This window comes from Tinamus guttatus, unplaced genomic scaffold, assembly GCF_059628265.1.
Source record: "Tinamus guttatus ecotype Peru unplaced genomic scaffold, ASM5962826v1 Tinamus_guttatus_pri_ptg000056l, whole genome shotgun sequence".
Classification (NCBI taxonomy): Eukaryota; Metazoa; Chordata; class Aves; order Tinamiformes; family Tinamidae; genus Tinamus; species Tinamus guttatus.
Genome location: NW_028288590.1, coordinates 3,797,994 through 3,811,239, shown reverse-complemented (window position 1 = coordinate 3,811,239; position 13,246 = coordinate 3,797,994). Strand labels below are relative to the sequence as shown.

The 13,246-nt window shown below is 45.0% G+C and overlaps 1 protein-coding gene across 1 annotated transcript in view; it reads right to left on the bottom strand.

Moving 5' to 3' along the window:
• Positions 1–13,246, bottom strand: part of CHD7 (chromodomain helicase DNA binding protein 7) — a 122,267-nt gene that overhangs the window by 76,890 nt on the left and 32,131 nt on the right. The window contains exon 2 of the mRNA XM_088540132.1: positions 3,663–5,520. Coding sequence (XP_088396258.1) covers positions 3,663–5,345 — 1,683 coding nt within the window. The 5' untranslated portion in view covers positions 5,346–5,520. The remainder of the gene's footprint in view (positions 1–3,662; positions 5,521–13,246) is intronic.

Sequence of the window (13,246 nt, the reverse complement as noted above, 5' to 3'; positions counted from 1 at the left end):
ACAGCCCTTGACCCACTGACATACCATGCATATATGTAGCAACATGATAATAATCCATTTTGCTCTCTAATACTTCCATAACCATTCCTAACATTTTATTTCTTTGCCTGTCATAGCATATTTTCAGATATCCATCTAACACCAAGATCTTGTTCCTGAGTAGCAGCAACCAGCTCAGACACCTCTCTTGCCCCATTGAGAACTACAGCTTCCTTTGTGTTTTATTTTACTTTTGTTTTTAGAGACTCTTGCCCTGCCATATCACCGCACAGGCACCATGCCTTGATTTACACAGCCTGTGGCCAAACAATTGACATTCCTGCTGTATTTCTTTCCAACTACTTAGGTGCATTATTATAAGGTCCTTCTCCATTCTGTACTTGGCACTCAGCTCTACGCTTTGAATATCTTAACAAAAGCAGCAAATTTTGTCATATGTTTCTCCATTCTTTCTCAGGTCAATTATGAACATGTTAAAGAGCATAAAAACTCAGCACAGATTCCTCCACTGTGGAAATAAGTTGACTCCTACCCTTAGCTTCGTACTTTGGCCATTGACCAGGCCGTAGTAGGGCTTTTCTTCCCAGCCCACGGCCACTAAAAGATGTCGAGGAGGAATATTTTCACAGAACCAGTTCAAAAATCAAGCACAGTAATTGAATGCCCTAATGTTATAGTCCTTCTCATATACGGTTACCTATAAAAACTGAATTCAGCAACTCACTGCTAACAAGGTCCTAATAACCTTGCTTAGTTCTCTGCTACTCCCAGCCAAATTGTCAACCACTAGTTTTATCTCATGCACAAAATTATTTGCCATTTTGTACACAAGAAAGAATCCTAAAACGGACAGAATAATTTCTTTCACATTAAAACTTCATTTTCCTTCCAAGATACCTAAAAACAAAACAGTAATTTGGTTAACCACAAGTATTACAGGTTTCCCATGATAAGTTTAGCTTCAAAACACTCAAAAAATAATTACTTAGATGACTTCTGTTGATTTAAAAGTACAGTGACTTTCATTACCCTGACTAAATTCATTTTTGCTCATTAATTTTATACAAATAAAAACAAACTAGCCATTTAAATAACTGTTTTGAGTGAACAGTCTTCTGCCAGCTGACATGAAGAACCAAGACCTTGACAGACAGGGTCTGCCCTGCCACCTCTGCATTCCCTCTGCAGAGCAGGATGTTCACACACCTCCATTTTTCCCCGGGGGGTGGGGAAGAGCTGAGTTTCATTGACTTGAACAATACATATTTGATCCACACAGTTTTCAAGGGGGAAATACCTGCCTTTCAAGTGTTTCATTACTATAGTCAGGTTTAACACAAACACCCTAAATTGCACCTACTGTCTTCCAAAACTTATTACTTAATGGGAAGGTGTGAAACAAATCACTTGTACCAAATAAAAACCTAACAGAAGCAGCCTAACAGAAGAGTTACTTGGCTAGCTACAATTGTTCAAATTACTGATTTTAATCAAGTAACTTGAATTTTCATGTGGTTTTCCTCTAATTATTTAGTTGCAACACTTACCTTTGTTCAAGTTATTCATCTGCCATTTAAAACTCTGTAATAGACGGTACAGCTCATTTAGAGGTTGAGCTGTCTGTATTTTACCTCCTCAGTGATTAAAGGAAAACGAATGTTCTTGGAACATTTAAAAAGCCTTTCCATTCTACAAGTAGATCTTCTCCGCCCAAACCATCTGTTGCTGCTAAAAAAAGTTTATGGGATGATCAGAGGAAAACACCGAATTAACTCCTAATGCAAAACACCACAGTTTTGGAGCCCCGTGTTTATTACAACGGATCTAGGTCCTTTTTCTCCACCACCCCTCACTGCTAGTAGTGAAGGGTATCAGCAATGCCGTCTCGCCTATTTTTGCTTATTTACTATTTTATACATCTAGTGCTACTGTTTCTACCATTTCAAGTTTTTCCTCCCTTCAGGGAAAGGAGAAAAAAAGTCTGCAGTCTTGTACCTCTCTTGCCATTTGTCAACTTTTCATACCAACTTCTCCATGCTGTCATTCCTCCTTTTCCAAATTTCTGCTTATTCTCTTGTTTTCTGAAGGCAGTCATGAATGCTCTCCCTTTTTGCCCTCTAACTTATGCAGCTGATAACCCAGGAGGCACCATGAAGACCTCTTCTCTGGGGGTAGATGACGGACTGAGCACCCTCCTGCGTGCCCGCAAGCACCCCAAACTCCGTACTCTGAGCAAAGTGCGTGCAGGTGCAGGGAGAGGAAGGGAAAATATACGCAGAAAATTACACACTAATTTGGGAGGGTGCAGGGATGCACCCGAGGACATTTTTTCTTCCTTTCAAGAGCACATCTTCCTCTTCCCTCCCATAAAGACCCTGCCCTCGCCCCACTCAGTCCCTGCTCTCCCTGCGAGGAGCCCAGCGCCCAAGGGCGCATCCAAAGCTCGGCCCTCCCCTCTTCCCTGGCGGGGGTGGAAGTCTCTCCCAGCTGCCGAGCGGCTCCATCTCCGGCGCTGTCAGCTGCCCGGGCGCCCCGTTCCCAGCCCCGGCTCACGCTGTGCGGAGCCGCGAGCGGGAGCAGCCGGCAGGCAGCTCTGGAAGGGGCTGCCGAGCAGCTGCTGCCCGCGCGGGCCCGGGACGCTGGCGAGGACAGCTGTTGGGATGATTTATGAGGCTTATTGTGGCATCGGAGCGTTATGACTGCATTCCAGCGATTGTCTCCAAATATTTATGGGGAGAGCTACGCGGCATTAATTACTCACCGGGCAAAAAAGGGGGAAAGAAACCAGACCAAAAATCTAAACGCCCGATATCCTGGTCACCTATTCATCAGTAGCAAAATCTCTTAAATGATTGACTATCTCAAGTCAGAGGCAAGTGACAGAAAACCTAAGCATCCCCAAAAGGCATCTTTTAGCTCAAACTTAATACATTAACACACATTCAAAGCTGCTAAGCTACAGAACGACCAAGATGTTTTAAAATCCCCAGCTTTTAATTAAAAAAATAACATGGAAGCAATGTATTTTCATTGAAATCTAGCAGATCGGAAAATCGGTAAAAGACTTCCATACTATCTGAGGTTTCATTTCAGCCTTAGAAGATCTAATCTGAGACCGTGATTCACATCTGTGGACTTCTTTTCACATAAACTGCTGCCCCCTCACTCAGTGCTGAAAAAGTTCATCTTGAAAAATTTTTTCATGTGTAGAAATTCAGATTTAATCATAGAAAAATAAAACATTCCTTTTGTATGTAAAGAAAACTGTCAGTTTGCTTAAAGCAAACCCACTATAAAATTAACTTTTTCTGACAAGTTTGCAAATACTCTAACTATTAGTTTAAACAGCAGTTGCCACACATGCTTCCCATTTTCCCCTCAAAGGGACCAACACGATTAATAATAAAAAAAAAAATCAGGTTTTCTGTTCATCCTGTTGCTGTATCAGATTCAGGTATGTCCTCAGTGCTATCCTGTAAATACTGCACAAACATTAGCAGGCTACCTGAGCCTCATTTTACCTTTTGTTTCTGAACAGCAAGAAAACACGGTAACAACAGCAAAGTCAAACAAGACCAGCTATGTTAAAGCCATACGACTTTTGCACACTGAAATGCATCATGGTAATGTAAAGACGTTCCTGTTCATTAGCAGTATCTTACCTGGAGGACAGGCACTTTTTGTGGTGTGTTTTGTGGTGACTGGTGAAGCTGTGCCCAAGGCTGATGATGAGGATGAGGGGGTGGTGAAGACTGATGGTGTATCCCTGGATGAGGCTGCATGGGAGGACAGGTTGGCATTTGCTGTTGAAAAGACTGCTGTTGACTAGGAAGCTGCTGGCCAGATATTAGTCGTTCTTGTATTGCTTGTGGGTCTGCAAGGCCAACGCCTGGACAACCATTTGGTCTCATGTGCCCACCCATCTCCCGTGGTGCTGAAGACATACCCATAAATGGACGATTCTGCTGCATGTTTCGGGGGCCCATATTCCTTTGTCCAATTCCCATGGCACCAGGCGGCTGGTGTGATGGTTGAGGATGGGGTATATTTGGATAACTGCCAACTTCCATCGGCATTCCAGCGCTACCAGGCCTAACCTGTGGAGGGGGTGTTCCTGCTGGATTACTCATTGCTTTCATAGGTGACATGGGAGGTGGAGAGGCATAAGTTCCCTGAGGCTGTGAAGGGTGCATAGTTTGTGTGTTCATTTGGTTAAGTGAGCCACTAGGGTGGATGGGTTGCTGGTGCATTAGTGCTTGACCACTGTTTGATGGGAATCCTACAGCATTTGGGTATCTTGGTACAGACTGATTCATTGGAGTGTTATTTGTAAGGCCTAAATTCTGATTCATCCCTGTATTATTAACTAATCCCTGATTAAGGTTACTGTAAGGATATCGAGAATACTGCCCTGAGTTGTTTATAGTAGGTGAGGGTACCGTCTGGCTCCGAGAACTAAAATTAAGCGTTTGCGGCCTAACAGCACCCTGCTGGGGAGGATTAGGGGAGAATCTGGGGCTGTGGGCTACTGATTCTCCATGGAGAGCAGCGGGGGGATGGTGGTGAAATTGCTGGACTGAGTGTCGCAAAGAAGGTGCCATACTGGGATTCTGCTGGGGCACATGAGACAAGTGGCCAGGTCCTGAGGTGGCAATGAAAGGGTTTCCCTGATTAAGGCCTTCCTGGCCTTGAGAGAACTGGTTCATCCTCTGCTGCTGCGGCTGACCGTGCTGCTGCATTGAAAAATCACCACGAGCCATGTAGTTTCCCATCTGCTGCATGTGCTGAGGATGACCCTGCGCCGGCGGTCCCGAGGGCGCCTGCGGGGGCTGCGTCGCTTGCGGCGGCGGCGGCTGCTGCTGCTGGTAAGGTGCCCTGATCTGGTCTGGCACTTGAACCGCCCGTGGCCCCCACATGGAGCCACCGTCCACAAAGGGCTGCCCGTGTCTCTCGCTCTGCAGGCCGGGATAGACGCCCATCTGACCGCCAGCACCGCTGCCGTGAGGAACCTGAGGAACCGGAGGGGTGTGATACTGAGAGTGAGGAGACGCGAGACCGTTCCCAGGGGCGCTGCTTATCATTCTGTTCGGCTGATCCATCAGGTGCATTTTCTGCTGGTCATATTGATTATAGTGATCGAAATGGGTCAACTTTGCTTGATTTTGATTTGCAGGGGGATGATGAAGAGATGACTGTAAAGAGGGAAATCCTTGATCCATGGGCATTTGTTGCCCCATAGGATTTACTGTGTTTTCTGGATATCCACATTCACCAAGACCTTCCAGACCTTCACTGAAAATATTCCCATCTTCTCCAAAAAGACTCATCATTCCTGGATCTGCCATCTTTTTTCAGCACACAGCTCCTCAGAGCTACAACTAGAACACTAGTCTGTGCTTCACCTCGGTGAGGTGTTTTGTCCTCAAAGCCTTTAATCCTCAACTAATCTCCTTCATGTCATTCCATATTTCCTTAATTCTTTTGGACCACGCAGTGTCAGGCAAAGTCTGGTTACTGCTCCTAGAGGAAGTGGGGGAAGGGGAAAAAAAGAAAAGGAAATATTGAAACAAACAACATCAGACCACATAAAGAAAATATACTTGACTGCTTTAAACATTATCTCGTCCCCGCCTCTCAAACACTCTTAATTTTGCTTTAGGAAGGATTCATTAGCTTCATCAGAAGCTTCATTATGATAGAGAGTTAGGAAGCGAGCAAAACACCAGCCTTAACCTTAAATTAATCCATTCACTGCACTTCCTAGTGCTCCTTTCTTGGGTGGAAGAGAACAAAAGAACCCAACGCGCAGCGGCAGCAGCTGCCACAGCAGGTAGGCAGATGTAGGATAGGGCCGAGCAGCCCATCTGCCGGGCTGGAGCCCTGCGAGCGCGCCCGCGACCGCGGCGCGTCCTTAACCTTGTTCCCCTGAGCTGCGCAATCAGATGGGCAAGCGCCAGCCCCAAGGCCTTTCGCAGACCCAAGTTAGTTATATGGACAACAGATTTTTCTGACCCTTTTACATACCAAACTCCCAAGCCCAGCTTTACATTTAAGTCTTTTTTTTTCTGCTGCACGTTTTTTTTTTTTAATTTAGTCACGTTGTAAATTCAGAAACAACATGATGCTTCTTCCCATTTAAATAAAACTACACAAGCAACTTGTATAAGAAAATTAGATTTTCTTAAGCATTCTAAGATAAGGTAGATTTCTGAATCCCTATCAAAATTTCCCTCATGATAAGCGGGGGTAGAGGGGGTGGGTACCGTCACCAGAGTACAGTATTCATCATCACACGTTACTAATCATGTTACTAACTATAACTTTTCAGAAGACCCCAGATGTTTGCTCCAGAATTATAATTTGAAAACTCACTAAGGAGAATCTGTAATTACAAATGAATTTAAATAATAAAAATACTAATCTAATAAACCGTGCACTTGAACTCGAAAAGAGTAGTGCACTTGAACAGAATCGTTTCAAAAAAGCTTCCGATCACCTTTTCCACAGCAAAGCGTTGCATGTTCTGAAAAGATGCTTTGCCCACCTCAGCACCCCCAAAGAAAATTCACAAGATGTTGTATGAATCCTCTGTTATTTAGTTAAAATGTATTGAATTTGTCCCAGCCAAGCTCTAGGGGAGGATATCAGCATGCTTATTACACTTCTTGTAGCCATTGTCAAGAGGACCTTCTACAGCATGAAGCAGAGGGCGAGAGGGAAAGCACATGCATTTATCACTTCTCCTAAAATAGCATTTGAATGTCACCTTTAAAACTACACTCTTAAATCTCTTCAGTGCTTGGTTGGAAAATTAACACATGTATTTCTAAATCACTTGCGGGTAAACTCCTGCATGCCATATCTCAAATATCTACTTCTTTTGACTCGAATTTCTTTATTATATACAAGCCAGCTGTAATATTTGCCACCTCAGTCTCTTAAAGCAGAGCACAAAAAAGTTTTGACCCCATCCTCCACTGATTCAAGGCAGCAGGAGCCACCTCGGGCCTCCGGAGCAGCCATTCTGCCACGGTGGAAATCCCTGCGCTGATTTAGCGTCACCTGAGGAGCTCTGCTAAGGCACAGAGCCTCCCTACATGCACACATGCTGAGGGGCGCAGAGCCCCAGCGTTCTGCTGCTACTACCCTGCACCCAAGCAGATGATCGGATCCAGCAGCTAATCATTTACATCCACAGAACTACAAACAGCTAAGAGTTTGTTCACTAGTTTATTACTGAAATCACGCCCAAGAGAATCATTCTGAAGACACAAGTATGTCCTACTCCTGTAACATAATGAAATGCAGAGTAACGAAACTTTGCAGTAAAAATAATTGAAACCTACACAGTAAAATTCTCACTTTAATTATTGTAGGCACTATGACACAGGATTCTCCAGAAACCAAGTGTGTGTTTGAATTGCACTGCTCAGCTTAACTCATCGGCTGACAGGCTTTCAATAAATTGAAGTGAGGGACAGCCACTAACACTGTCAATCTCGGCTAGCAGGACCTGCTACTACACCCATAGAAACCAGTGAAAATAGGAAATAGATAAGGGCTTTGCTTAATTAAAGACACCTTAATTCCTGCCCAGCTGACTCTGACCCCAGTTTGCAGATATGAACTAGGGACTGTCACTTGGAATGAATGAGATGCACTGTGAACTGGGAACACTGAGCTTTCCTGAGTATGTGCTCTTCAAAAAGAAAAAGCAATCTCTAAGTTTATGAAGCAGCGTGTACACAAATTAATGCAACCCCTAAATTAAGAGTGCCTGCCACTATTTATGATTTTGGGTTTGCATTTTAACTAGAACACGAAATCAGTTCCAACAGCTTTAGCAAGAGCTAAACAGATGAAGTGTGGTTTAAAATACAGCACGTGAATGTGTTTGGGAATTTGTTTCCAAACTTCAGCAGCATTTCTGCAGCTTTAGCTTCAGCCTCAAGTTTAATGACAATGGCCCTTTCCAGTCAGAAGTTATGCTCCCACCAAACCTTACTCTACCTCCATAAACAAGAGTCACACCTCTGTGAGGCGACTAACAGAACACATGTAGGAAAGAATAACAGTGAGCAAACAACCATCAACTTTTTGGTAAGAGAACAGTCAATGTTGCAATCACATAGTAAGCTCCAAATAGGACAGACATCTCAGAGTCAAGCAAGTCATGAGGCTGAGAAGGTAGGGTCACAATTGTAAATTTATGCTGAAACAGTCATTTCTGAAGCAGGCAGCCTTACTGCAAGTTATAGAGTTCCGTGCTTCCTTCATTACAAGCAACACTACCTTCTCTGCTAAATCCTCAAAACCTGGAGGAACCCACAGATGCAGCAATTGCAATAAAGAGTAATTGAAGCTAAGATAGTCACACAGGCTGCTTCATATCCTCACGAAAGCAAGCGTACTAACATCAAGACTGGACCAAGACTGACAACAGTAAGCTCAGCATAAAAGTCTTTTCTTTGGCTTAAATACTCAAAACACCTCTAAAATTCATGTACAGTTTTCCCCATGAATCAAAACCTGCTGATACGCACGAAACAGTGACTACTATTCCAGGGACAGAGGACAAAATATCCAAATCCCAGGTGACAGACTGCTGTGCAAGTTTGTGAACACACAAAAGATGGCAAGGTTCTGTAGTCTCTCTATTCCCAAAACTGAGAGTTTCTCCCAGCAAGACTGGACCCCAAGGAGCCTGTGAATAGATTCCCCTAGCACTTGCCTGGCCAACGTCTGAGATGCGATCCTGACCATCGGGACACAGTCACCTGCTCAGTGACCCCATTGTCTCCCCGGGCAGAACTTGTATGTACAGTGCTCTGCCACGTTCCAGGTGTGATCCGACAGACCCAGATTTTAGGTAGGACTGACCACTGTTCAGCTTGATATTTCCGTCTGCTGGAGACTGAGTAGCCTTGGTCAGCTCCTCACTTTTTGGAATGGAACAGCAACTGACTGCTACATTACATTACCCCCAGGGATCAGTCCTCGGTCCAGTCCTGTTCAATTTATTCATCAATGACCTGGATGAAGGCACTGAGTGCTCCCTCAGCAAGTTTGCTGATGATACCAAACTGGGAGGAGTAGCTGATACCCCAGAGGGCTGCACTGCCATCCAGAGGGACCTGGACAGACTGGACAACTGGGCGGTGAAAAACCTCATGCAATTCAACAAGGCCAAGTGCAAGGTCCTGCACCTGGGGAGGAATAACCCCAGACACCAGTACAGGCTGGGGACTGACCTTCTGGAGAACAGCTCTGCAGAGAGGGACCTGGATGTCATGGTGGACGACAAGTTGACCATGAGGCAGCAGTGTGCCCTCGTGGCCAAGAAGGCCAATGGGATCCTGGGGCGTGTTAAGAAGAGCGTCTCCAGCAGGTTGAGGGCTCCTCGAGGGTCGAGCAGCTCCTCTACTCAGCCCTGGTGAGGCTACATCTGGAGTATTGTGTCCAGTTCTGGGCTCCATAGCCCAAGAGGGATGTGGAGCTGCTGGAGAGAGTCCAGCGCAGGGCTACAAGGATGATCAGGGGCCTGGAACATCTGCCCTACGAGGAGAGGCTGAGGGAGCTGGGCCTGTTCAGCCTGGAGAAGAGAAGGCTGAGAGGGGATCTCATCAGTGTCTATAAGTACCTCAAGGGAGGCAGTGAGGAGGATGGTGCTGGTCTCTTTTCACTGGTAGCCGCCGACAAAACCAGAGGAAACAGCCAGAAACGGAAGCATCAAAAGTTCCACAGGAACTTAAGGAAAAATTTCGTAACAGTGAGGGTGACAGAGCACTGGAACAGGCTGCCCAGAGAGGTTGTGGAGTCTCCTTCTCTGGAGATCTTCAAAACCTGCTTGGACGCAGTCCTGTGCCACGTGCTCTAGGTGACCCTGCGTGTGCAGGAGGGTTGGACTAGATGACCTCTACAGGTCCCTTCCAACCTTAAGCATTCTATGATTAAGTCCTACCTGAGGTCTTAGCACTGCAAAACCTAAAACTGGAGCTTCCTTAGTCTTTTTCCCAAAGCAGCAGGTATCAACACCAAGAACAAAAAGCAGCAAGGGCTATAAATTGATTTATGTGCCCCCATATCAGCGTCTTCATGTTCTTATGTTCAAAATAACACTTTGCAATAAAAATATCACCCAGTTCAACTCTCGCTCTTTCTGTACAATGAATTTGCTAGTATTTCTTGACAGCCAAGCAGCAAGCAAATTGAATAAACAGGATTTAGAAGAGTAATTTTTCTTTATGAACATCCCAGAAGTGTTTCTGCAAACTAATTCTGTAATGGCATAAAGGTTTTGTTTATTTGTTTTGTTTTTTTAATAAGACAAGTCATACACTGCTGACTTTTACAAAGCATCTTAGACACAACTCCAAAGTACCTAAGAGATGCAAACAAACAATTACTTACTTAATGGAATAACACACCTGAATTGCAAATACCTGGTATTTTGAAGCAGGAGGCAGAAATAGGCCTCATGGCAAAAACTAAGCCATGCCAAAGGTAACTTTGAGACTGCGCCCTTATAACGTAGGATTAAAAATTAGGCTACTAAATCTCCATTTGAACATTTTCTGCATAACTGCTTTTCAAAATTGCTAAGCTCCTCTTGGCCGTTCTAGGTCATCATTTAAATGTTTGCCACGTGGAAGCAAACATTAATGACATTAACCATATTTTCCTTTTATGAACAAAGTCTGAGGCAAAACATTCAAAGACTTTATAACCATAAGCAACAACCTGACAACATAGTGAACATTATGCCAAGTGGAAGACAGACTGTCATGGTACTCATCTATTGAGTGATCAGCACTTTTGATGCAAAGTTACACCAGGGCCTAGGGGCAAGTGCAGGAACTAGCCTAGTCTCCTGGTCTAATGGTTAGGTCTCACTTAGATCACAGGTAACTTATCATGCACAGCACATCCACCCTGCATAGAGACTAACCAAAATAAACCAGCAGATCTGTAAGTGATTACAGCATGATTTTGCCTGCAGCTTCCAATAACACTTGGATATACGAAAACCTAAAAAACACTTTTTAAGATGTGAAATGTTTCCTAACGCACACTTCAGACAGTACAGCTGTGCTGAAAAAATAGGTTTCTATTGGATCAAAGGATGCTAGGATTTCTCCCCCATCCTGGGAAGAGAGAGAGCAGACCTGCAAGGATGAAGAGAACAAGAATATTCTATCTTCTGTGAGAAGAGTCAGGAACTACAATATAAGTATTTCTAAGAAGTTTAATTATACACCTACCCGGTTAGATAGTCCTTTGCAGAAGAACCTTCCTTCCAGAAATTTGCAGTGGCAAATTTAAGGCAGTCAATATAATTAAGGCTGTTTGTTGTTGGTAAGGAGGGTGAAAAACCTCATATGCCTTTCCTCAAAGGTCATAGTTTAGCTGACTGCGCACGTGCAGAAAGCAACATGGATATTATTCAGCAACATCTTTTGGGCAAGAAACTAATGCAATGGTAATTTTCCCATAAAATATTAAAGTATGAACCAGATTGCATTTTATTTCCTTAATACAACATGTACTTTGGCAAAGAACTGGCTTTTACAGAGGCAACTGAGGGCACAACAGCCTTGGAATATTTGGCAGCTTGTTCCTGTCAAGCAGCTGATGCGAGAATGACCAGCCAGAGTTCAGCCTGTGCCACGCATTTGGAAACAATATCCTACGTCATTCAAGTTCACAGGGCCTTTGATGCAAGAACCACAACAGTCTCACCTAGGAGGACGGTGATGCAAACCCACCGTGGCTTCTTGCAACAACATCCCCTCCAACTCCCAGTGACTTCTCCTCTATATTCACTATACCAGCTGCATTGCAAATTGTGCTCCCAACACAAGAACTGCCAACTTTAAATCAGCATCTGTGATATTAAATAAGAGGCTTCAAACATCATCTTTTCTTTCCAGTTGCGGGGGGAGGAAGCAACTCTTCCAGTCAGTTATTAAAACTGCATATTCGGATGTTTCTTATTTGAGGTACAAAGGGGAAAAAAAAAAAAAAAAAAAGGTTTTACATTAGAAGTGGGAGGTGGGGGAGCAAAGCAAGTCTACACTAGAAACACTTCAGTTTTAGTGTTACGTAGCTTGGAATTTTTAGAGGCCTTTTTTGGTCATGCGACCACCCTCTACCCCAGCATAACTTTAAAATACAGATGTGAGAAGGAGAAGGTTTATCTAAAAATAGCCCCAGATAAGTTAAGAGAAACAATTGCAGTCACAGAAAATATTTCAGGAATACTTTTGAAAATGCTCGACGGCAGCGTTATCTTGCAGTGACTGCAGCGAGGAGCAGAACACGCTTTGGCCCCGCGCGGCCCGCGCAGGCGACGCTCCGCGCTCTGGAGCGCAGCGAGGTGCCCGGAGCGGAACAAAAAGGCCCGGCGAGGCCGGGGGGAGGTGGCGGGAGCAGCCCTATATTGTGGCCATCAGTCACCCAGGGATCTCCGAGCAATTACATTCTCTTATAAAGGTGACACTCAACCCGCGGAGGATTCAAGAGGTGGGGCCAGCGGCGACCCGCTGAGGCGCTGAAAAAACACCAAGCACAACTGATTACTCTTGTTAAGGGCCAGGCTTTTTGTACACCTACTGCAGTTGTCACTGATTAACCAACTGATCTGGCAATTTCCTACATTCTTTTGCATTTAAAAGGATGTGAGAGGCTGCGAGGCGTCCCCTTTCATATTCCTGCAGGCCGCTCAGCCTGGGCCCTGTCCCGGGCGAGCACAAGCACAGGGGCCCCCCGCTCAGCGCGGCTCCTCCGGGAGCACAGGCCGCCTTCCTCCCCCCGGCCCGGCCTGGCAGGGCTGCAGCTGAAAATAATTTATCTGTTCCCTCCGCGAGGGCCCAGCACATGCGCTGGGGAGGGAAACGTATCCATCATGAATAAACTCGAGCACAAAGACAGGCCGAGTGTCGCAGGGTACGAGGGGGCAGGGGCGGGTCGGCCTTTGCACACGCGGCCTCGCGCGCCCGCCGAAGCCTCGCACCCAGCACAACAGATCGGGTGAGGAACGAGGAAAATTCGAAGCCAGACAAACCACCCACCACCCCCTTTCACTAAATTGTTGAAAATAGCTCGCCGTGTTTACATATAGAAAGCTGGGAATTGTAAAAATTCATGAGGTGGATACCCAAATGTTTCCAGGGTTTCTAAACATGCGATTTTCATGGAAATGTATTTTTTTAATCATAGGCAGGCTTTAAGATTTAATCGTGTCCCA